The 9,678-nt window shown below is 41.6% G+C and overlaps 1 protein-coding gene across 1 annotated transcript; it reads right to left on the bottom strand.

Annotated features, from left to right (window-relative positions):
• cnrip1b (cannabinoid receptor interacting protein 1b) lies at nt 1–9,173 on the bottom strand. Its single transcript, XM_046367838.1, has 3 exons — nt 8,692–9,173; nt 6,582–6,726; nt 1–1,105 (listed from the first exon to the last, which is right to left on the bottom strand). The coding sequence occupies exons 1-3, from the start codon at nt 8,862–8,864 to the stop codon at nt 941–943; spliced, it is 483 nt and encodes a 160-aa protein (XP_046223794.1). The 5' UTR covers nt 8,865–9,173; the 3' UTR covers nt 1–940.
• Between the last annotated feature and the right edge of the window lie 505 nt (nt 9,174–9,678).

The raw sequence follows: 9,678 nt of genomic DNA, 5'->3' as shown, positions 1-9,678 counted from the left end.
CTCACACTTTACATATATTGTTGTTCAGTATTGATAGTGTTTTCCCAACTAATATAATAACACTTATTTTGACAAAAATAAAGAGAGAAATAAGATAATTTCAATGATTTAATTAGTGAAAATATTTAGTAAAATCTTCTAAATGTAAACACTCACTTCTACAGATGTCCTATACTACTTGTCCTCTGTCAACACATGGGAAAATGACACATGGGACAACATTTTAATTGAACATAAAAAGCTAAAACAATTTTAAAATACATTTTTAAAAGCACTGACTGCTCATTACAGTACTATAACACACGCAACATCTGCACATACAGCGTACTAACATACTACCTTCATGGATACACACACACACACACACACACACACACACACACACACACACACACACACACACACACACACACACACACACACACACACACACACACACACACACACACACACACACACACACACACACACACACACACACACACACACTCCATGGAACAGAATAGACCTGAGGGTGAACATTATGCCACAACAGACTCGGAGGAAAAGATGTTTGGGTTAACAGTTTCACGAGTAGTCAGCAAATGATCCACTTTGAGGGGTTTACAGGCTGGCTACAGCTGAAACACACAGCAGCTGATTGTCATCCATCTCTCATTTCAGTGGCATCAGGGTCGTGTTCATTAGGGCACACCGTAGCAAAACATTTTGCAACGGAAAACTGTAACAGGTATTTTCATTGGCTAATTTCAGGTGAGGCGTTTTCCTTTCTGTTTTCCATGAGTTTGCCTATAACTCCAGCACCTGCGGAAAGCACCTGGATGTGCGTATGTTCTTCAGCTTTTGTAATTTCAGGTAGTACCGCCCAGTTTCACTACGTTAACTTCCGTTTTGGTGCCTAATGAACACAACCCTGATGCTGTCTGTGTTGGTTGGTCCATCAGACGAACAGCTCCTTGTTGACCCACATCAGGCTGCGTGTCTCGTTGGGCTTGCACTCGTACTCGATGCTGTTGAAACTGTTGCCTCCCTGGCAGTGGTCCCTCTTGTTGTAGTTGTAGTACTTCACCTGCCACACCACTTCAAAAGAGCCCACCTCTGTGAACTGTGAGGGAAAATATTTAGGTCTGTCAGAGTTAATCAGTTAACTCAAGTTAACGTTTTGTCATTTTAAGTGCACACATTTTTTGTTTTCTTTTTTCGATTGTCTGAAAGAGCTCAAAATACACTGAAAACATCCAGAAATACATCATCTATACAGCTAAAAAAAAAATAAAGAAAATGCGATGTCAAAACAAGTTGACATTGAGGAGGTGTGACAGCCCTAATTATACATCTACAGTGACATGTTAGTCATTTTGTACATTCATCTTAAGGTAACTAGGTGAGAGAACCACTTGTCACAGTTCGTACATTCCTACTCAATAAAGTAGCGAGCTATAAGCAAAGTCATGTCTAGTAAGAAAAGACAAATAATAATAAATAATAATAATAATAATAATAATAATAATAATAATAAACAGACACACTGCTTCAGAGCTTTCCTCATAATTTGCATCATGAACAGTTGACGCCTGATAATGAACATCCTACATGCGTATTGGGCTATAGGGATTGTTGTGAATGTGTTCGTATGGATCATGCATAGCCTGGTTTCCAGATCTGTTTGTGCTGTCTTGCCCCAAAACCTATGGTCATGACATGACAACGCCCATAGGAGTTGATTATACCACACAAGCAGATCTGGGACCAGGCTATATGATACAGATATCAAACAGATCTGGGACCAGGCTATCTGATAGAGACATTAAACAGATCTGGGACCAGGCTATATGATACAGATATTAAACAGGTCTGGGACCAGGCTATATGATACAGAACTGGGACCAGGCTATATGATACAGATCTGGGACCAGGCTATATGAGAGATATTAAACAGATCTGGGACCAGGCTATATGACACAGAACTGGGACCAGGCTATATGATACAGATATTAAACAGGTCTGGGACCAGGCTATATGATACAGAACTGGGACCAGGCTATATGATACAGAACTGGGACCAGGCTATATGATAGAGATATTAAACAGGTCTGTGACCAGGCTATATGACACAGAACTGGGACCAGGCTATATGATACAGATCTGGGACCAGGCTATATGACACAGAACTGGGACCAGGCTATATGAGAGATATTAAACAGGTCTGGGACCTGGCTATATGATACAGATATTAAACAGATCTGGGACCAGGCTATATGACACAGAACTGGGACCAGGCTATATGATAGAGATATTAAACAGGTCTGTGACCAGGCTATATGACACAGAACTGGGACCAGGCTATATGATACAGATCTGGGACCAGGCTATATGACACAGAACTGGGACCAGGCTATATGATACAGAACTGGGACCAGGCTATATGATACAGATCTGGGACCAGGCTATATGATAGAGATATTAAACAGGTCTGTGACCAGGCTATATGATACAGATCTGTGACCAGGCTATATGATACAGAACTGGGACCAGGCTATATGATACAGAACTGGGACCAGGCTATATGATACAGATCTGGGACCAGGCTATATGATACAGATCTGGGACCAGGCTATATGATAGAGATATTAAAAAGGTCTGTGACCAGGCTATATGATGTAGATATACAGAAATGAAGTCTCAAATAGCCACCTGCCCCTTTTAATAGACAGGCAACGGCCCACATTTCAGCAAATCAACGCCTGTTTCAAATTAACGCAGGGTCTAAATTAATTGTTTACGGGGTCCGCATTAATTATCATGAATTGTTTTGCCAGGTTTAATTTGTAACATTAAATCATACAGTAATGACTCTAAAAACGATGTCGATCATCCGTTTTTATCACCAGGAAGAAACTGCTAGCCATTGGCTGCTAAGAATGCTGGCAACCCCAACAAAAATCGTCCGATCGCCCTCTAGTAACAAATGTAATAACAGTCAAAGAGGATACTTTTTTTTTTACTAGAGGCACATTTTTTTGAAATTTTTTGTAATGTTTTATCTAGGTAGTTTTTTTTTACAATAAACAAAAACATACATAGACAATGGACAACTTGTCATGGAAATAATTACATTTCCTATTACCATGTCAATTACGGTTTCTATGCATTTAGTTTTCCATTTGGGCCAATTTATCGGTGGATTCTGAAAAGCTAAATTACCCAGTGTTCCTCTTTAGTGCATTTAACAATATATCGCAAGTAAAAGCCTTGGGTGGCGAGTTGATACAATTCCAAATCTGGAAGGTTAAAACCACCCTCAGATTTAGGGACATATTTCCAATTTATTCTATGAATTGTATTTGCCCATATGAAGTCTGTTATGGCCGAATATACTTTTTTAAAGAACGTCTTCGCTGAGGTAATTGGTATTACCGAAAATAAATGGGAGCCATGCCATTCTAAATGGGAGACATGCCATTCTAAATGGGAGACATGCCATTCAAAATGGGAGCCATGCCATTCTAAATGGGAGCCATGCCATTCTAAATGGGAGCCATGCCATTCTAAATGGGAGCCATGCCATTCTAAATGGGAGCCATGCCATTCTAAATGGAAGCCATGCCATTCTAAATGGGAGCCATGCCATTCTAAATGGGAGCCATGCCATTCTAAATGGAAGCCATGCCATTCTAAATGGGAGCCATGCCATTCTAAATGGGAGCCATGTCATTCTAAATGGAAGCCATGCCATTCTAAATGGAAGCCATGCCATTCTAAATGGGAGCCATGCCATTCTAAATGGAAGCCATGCCATTCTAAATGGGAGCCATGCCATTCTAAATGGGAGCCATGCCATTCTAAATGGTAGCCATGCCATTCTAAATGGGAGCCATGCCATTCTAAATGGGAGCCATGCCATTCTAAATGGGAGCCATGCCATTCTAAATGGGAGCCATGCCATTCTAAATGGGAGACATGCCATTCTAAATGGGAGCCATGCCATTCTTAATGGGAGACATGCCATTCTAAATGGGAGACATGCCATTCTAAATGGGAGACATGCCATTCTAAATGGGAGACATGCCATTCTAAATGGGAGACATGCCATTCTAAATGGGAGTCATGCCATTCTAAATGGGAGTCATGCCATTCTAAATGGGAGTCATGCCATTCTAAATGGGAGACATGCCATTCTAAATGGGAGCCATGCCATTCTAAATGGGAGCCATGCCATTCTAAATGGGAGCCATGCCATTCTAAATGGGAGACATGCCATTCTAAATGGGAGACATGCCATTCTAAATGGGAACCATGCCATTCTAAATGGGAACCATGCCATTCTAAATGGGAGCCATGCCATTCTAAATGGGAGCCATGCCATTCTAAATGGGAGCCATGCCATTCTAAAAGAAGTTTATTCTACCTGTATGGGGAGATTGTTCCATTTAATTAGGTCTGCTTTCATATTGTTGAGTAATGGGATAAAGTCATCTTTATATATTTGTTTGTTGTCACTTATTAAGCATCCTAAGTATTTCATATTTGTTGTGGTCCACTTAAAGGATTGCTGTGGATCATGAGTTATTCTTTTTCCCATTGCCATTGTTTTCTTTTTTTCCCACGTTCATTTTATATCCTGCGATTTTAGAGTATTCCGAAAATATTTTTAATGAGGTGGACATTGCGTTTTCAATATTAGTTTATTATATCAGGATATCGTCTGCAAATACGTGTATTTTATATTCGTGTTTACCAACACTGATACTGGTTACGTTTGGGTTCTGTCTATTTCTTTCTGCTAGTGGTTCAATTGCCAATGCAAACAGGAGGGGGGATAGATGACATCCTTGTCTCGTGCCCTTTTCTAAAGCTATTTCACTGGATAGTGTATTGTTTGTGTATATTTTTGGCTTATGTCTTATGAGGGCGGTGGACATCCCATGGATAATGGTCATAGTATGAATACATAGTTATTGTGTACATTACACATATAAAATATGTGAACATGTAGGCTGAGCAAACATTTAACAGAGAACACACAAAAAAACACAAAGCAAATACTTCTTTGTACTGTGAAGTGCTATGCCTTTATAGGGCTTGAAGCTCCTTCTCCCTTTATTCTCAGACACATTTACACCCAATTCATACATCGATGGACTTACTCGTCCATTCTCCTTCATTCACATGCAGAACAACATATAACCTATGCATCCACACATCCATTCTCTCCCGGCCTCCTACACATAAGTCACATTCACCCTCCCATTAATATGCACAGACACACTTACACCCACACCCATCCATTGAACAGATATTAACATACAGTATCGGGGATGTGCATGAGCCTCCCAATTATAGATAGAGGCATACTAAGACAAACTAAACATTTTGACACAGTGTGTAAATGATAACACATTAGTGCAGGAAATTAAAAAAGGTATTTTAAAATGCAGGAAGTGAATGCTGAAATTAAACAATTAACTATGCAAATGAGCAAAAATCTGGTTTAGCTCTAATAAACGGCTTTTGTGGTCAGTGATTTAAGCAAATAAATGCACATGCTAGTCATTGAAGTTTTAAGGTATTTGTAATGGGACTGGTGAACTGCTCTGAATTAACTACTAGTTAATTGTTTGTCTACTAGTTATTTGTTTTGTTTACAAGTTAATTGTTTTGTCTACTAGTTAATAGTTTTGTCTGTTTGTTAATTGTTTTGTCTACTAATTAATTGACCCTTCGCTAAGCCCCGCCCCAGAATTTTGGGCAACCAATCACAGCGCTCCAATGGATAACACGCTCACAATTAAATCGCATGAAAGCCAGTGAGGGCTAAAGCAAAACAGAGTTTTCTTCCAAAAGTAAATGTTTAAATGGCTAAATAATTTAACAGTTTGTTCAATTATTTTCTACTGTACTTGCTAACAGGAGTAGTTGCTACTGTGATTCCTGAACCTGTTAGAGAAGTTCTCTAATCCTAAATTATACTTGTGTTACACTGTTTGCAAGCTAAACTGCTTAGCTCTCAGTCTCATTGACCATCAAACGTTGCTAACGCTAGCTAGCTAGCCACTTAATATAACTTGTTTTGTCAAAATGTATTTTAGCTAGCTAAAATGAATACAACTTCCATCTGCTGTTGACATCAGGATATGATTTGAGAGCACCAATTATCTCCAAAGTGGTTATGGCTTTGACTACATGCAGGCATGGTGAATTGAGAGCCATTCAGTGGCTAGCTACACTATAAACGTATTTTTTACTAGGTTCCCGTGAAGTAATTGTAATGACAGTCCACCACAACACACCCAAGAGCTTCCTTATTAGCAAGGGGTAGTCTGTGTTTCATTTCATTGTGTATTAGAAACACAATTTGAGATCTTTGTGAGGGGATTTCGCCAGTAGTTGAATGAAGAATTGGGCTTTCTGGGAAAATGTTGTTCGAGGTTGCAACAGTAACCAAGGGGGGCGGGGGGCTTAGCGAAGGGTCAATTGTTTCGTCTCCTTGTTCATAAAGAAAAAATATATGTAAAAGTCCTTTATGTCTGTAATCAAAGGAAGACGACACCCGTCGTCATGTCATGATTTGCCTTTATTACCTGCAAGCTGATCTGTACAGCTTGTCTGTCTCCACTCTTGGTGTGAGTCATGCCCTCTGTGTTGTAGACGCCAGTGTAGACTACAGACTGGGGGTCTCTAGACTTCTGCTCCAAGGGGAAGATGACTCCGCCTACACTCATAGTGCTGAGGACAGGACAGGACCATAACAGTTACATCACAGACAATACTTTGGTGACCGCTTGACTGGGGCAGGGGTTGGTGGGGGGAGGGGGGTGGATTGGTGATACTGGGGTTGTTTGACATTGTAGCCGACAACGCAGGAGACTATCGAATGACTGACCTACAAATCACCTTGCATCATAAGTAACTACTCATTATTATTTGTAGATGAATCAGTCAAAGGAACGGATGGATGAAGGGGTGTGGATAGAGAGGTGAAAGATAGATCAGTGTCATTTATCATTTCAGAATAAATGGAATGATAAATTACAAAGACAGGAATGAATAACCAAATACAGAAACACAATTTGAGTGCATGTTTATCCTACTACTGTAGAAAATGCACAAAAAACTAGGTAGCCTTCAGCCATGCTGGTCTCTGTCAAACATGCTGGAAGCCTAATGTCACACATGCTGGAGGCCAGGACAACAACCTCTTCCTCAACGTCTGCAAGATAAAGGAGCTGATCGGGGACTACCGGAAACGGATGGCCGAGCACGCCCCCTTTCACGTCGACGGGGCTGTAGTGGAGCGGGTCGAGAGATTCAAGTTCCTAGGTGTCCACATCGCCAAGGACCTACTATATCATGGTCCACTCCAAACACACCAACCCAGTTGTGTAGAGGGCAGGAGAACACATATCCCCCCCTTCAAGAGGCTGAAAAGATATGGCATGGACTCTTAGATCCTCAAAAACTACAGTTGAACCATTGAAAGCATCTTGACTGGCCGTATCACCGCTTGGTATGGCAACTGCTTGGCATTTGACCGTAAAGCGCTAGAGGGTAGCAAGGAACGCCCTAAAAAATTGTCAATCTCAAGCCACCCAAGTCATAGATTGTTCTCTGCTACCGCGAGGCAAGCGCTACCACACGGCAGGTATTTGACCAAAAGGCTCATAAACAGCGTCTACCTCCAAGCCATAAGACTGCTGCACAGTTAATCAAATGGCCACCTGGACTATTTGCGTATAACCCACTTTTTGTTGTTGTACTGACTCAATCAATACCCACACATACTACACTGAAACTCCAACACACACATACTGCTGCTAATCTGTTTATTATCTATCTTGATGGCCGAGTCACTTTCACCCCTACATACATGTAGATATTACTTCAATTAACTAAATTACGTCGTACCCCTGCACATTAACTCGGTACTGGTACTCATTGTATATTGCCTTGTTATTGTTATGTTATTGTGTTACTGTTACATACAATTAGTTTAGCCAAATTGTCTTACTTTAACTCTGCATTGTTGGGAAATGGCTCGTAAGTAAAGCATTTCTAGGTGAAGTCTTAACGTTACACGTATTCGGCATGTGACAAATCAAATTAGAATTGAATCGGTAGTGGATTTGACACAATCTGGCAGCGACTTCTGTCTCCCTGCACCTTCCGGACACAAACCTAAACCAAACCCTAACCTTAACCAAACTGCTTAACCTTATGTATAACCCTTACCTCCAAAAACATATTCTTGTTCTTATACATTTGTAGTCTATGATATAGGCCTTGCCAATTTAGACTGCAGTTTGAACATCTAACGTTAGTGGGAACTCTAACCGCGCACTCTCTCACATAACTCCAACATCGAATCACAACCTCCTGCGGCGTGTGTCTTATCAATGTTCTCAATGACCAATTTAATTAACCTATAAATTTAATTAGATTAAAGCAGCGACATAATATCCACGGGTTGTGATATTTGCCAAGACAATGTGCCGAATCATATTATTCACACTATGAAAAACTGAGTTAGTTTAATAAAAACGGAGCAAAAACATAAACAGGCAGTGATGGACGGTGACAGAATATTGTTTTCCTCAACAGAGAAATGGTCACAATTTAACCTATTGAATTGGATAGACATTATATTGCCTGATGCGCGAGCGCCTGTAAACATTTCACCCCAACCATACTTACGTTGCCTCTGCAGCCCCAGGTTTGACAACCACTTCAATCTTGTACTTTGACCCCGTTAGCAATTTAATCGTCCTGGTTTGGCCAAATCTCCCACCGTCCGATTTGAAGAACACGGCACTGTTATTTGGTAGCATTTTCAATGAAATTCCGATCTTGACGATTGCGATAGCCATTCTTGTTGAGGTATGCGTTTGTGCTCAAATCCAATCCCACCTGAGTGAACGACAGAGGCGCAGATGTGAAACCGCGGCTGCACGCTGAATTCCAACAGAACGATTGATGTAGAATATTGTTGTGACGTGAAAGCACGGGTTTACAATGTCAAAACTCACGGCAGAAGGTAGAGCCTAAAGTAATTTTCACTGCCCTAGCGCGTAATCCCATGTACACACACATAATCCTCCTATACATGCAATCTAACGAGACAAAGATAAAATATTCGTTCTAAATAATAACGCGTTGTAGAGAAAAAATAAACCTGCATTTTCTTATAGTGCACTAGAGGACAGCCAGGCCCTGGGAGACCAGAGTGGACTAGAGGACAGCCAAGCATTGGGAGACCAGAGTGGACTAGAGGACAGCCAGGCCCTGGGAGACCAGAGTGGACTAGAGGACAGCCAAGCATTGGGAGACCAGAGTGGACTAGAGGACAGCCAAGCCCTGGTAGAGGACAGCCAGGCCCTGGGAGACCAGAGTGGACTAGAGGACAGCCAAGCATTGGGAGACCAGAGTGGACTAGAGGACAGCCAGGCCCTGGGAGACCAGAGTGGACTAGAGGACAGCCAAGCATTGGGAGACCAGAGTGGACTAGAGGACAGCCAAGCCCTGGTAGAGGACAGCCAGGCCCTGGGAGACCAGAGTGGACTAGAGGACAGCCAGGCCCTGGGAGTCCAGAGTGGACTAGAGGACAGCCAGGCCCTGGGAGACCAGAGTGCACTAGAGGACAGCCAGGCCCTGGGAGACCAGAGTGGACTAGAGGACAGCCAG

The sequence above is a fragment of the Oncorhynchus gorbuscha genome, linkage group LG11 (genome assembly GCF_021184085.1).
Source record: "Oncorhynchus gorbuscha isolate QuinsamMale2020 ecotype Even-year linkage group LG11, OgorEven_v1.0, whole genome shotgun sequence".
Lineage (NCBI taxonomy): Eukaryota > Metazoa > Chordata > Actinopteri > Salmoniformes > Salmonidae > Oncorhynchus > Oncorhynchus gorbuscha.
This window is presented reverse-complemented; position numbering and strand designations above follow the sequence as displayed.

Coding starts and splice junctions, on each gene's coding strand:
- cnrip1b (XM_046367838.1), bottom strand. CDS start 8,864: ATGGCTATCGCAATCGTCAAGATCGGAATTTCATTGAAAATGCTACCA. Junction 6,727..8,691: donor CCTGGGGCTGCAGAGGCAAC/GTAAGTATGGTT, acceptor TCCTGTCCTCAG/CACTATGAGTGTAGGCGGAG. Junction 1,106..6,581: donor CTGTACAGATCAGCTTGCAG/GTAATAAAGGCA, acceptor TTTCCCTCACAG/TTCACAGAGGTGGGCTCTTT.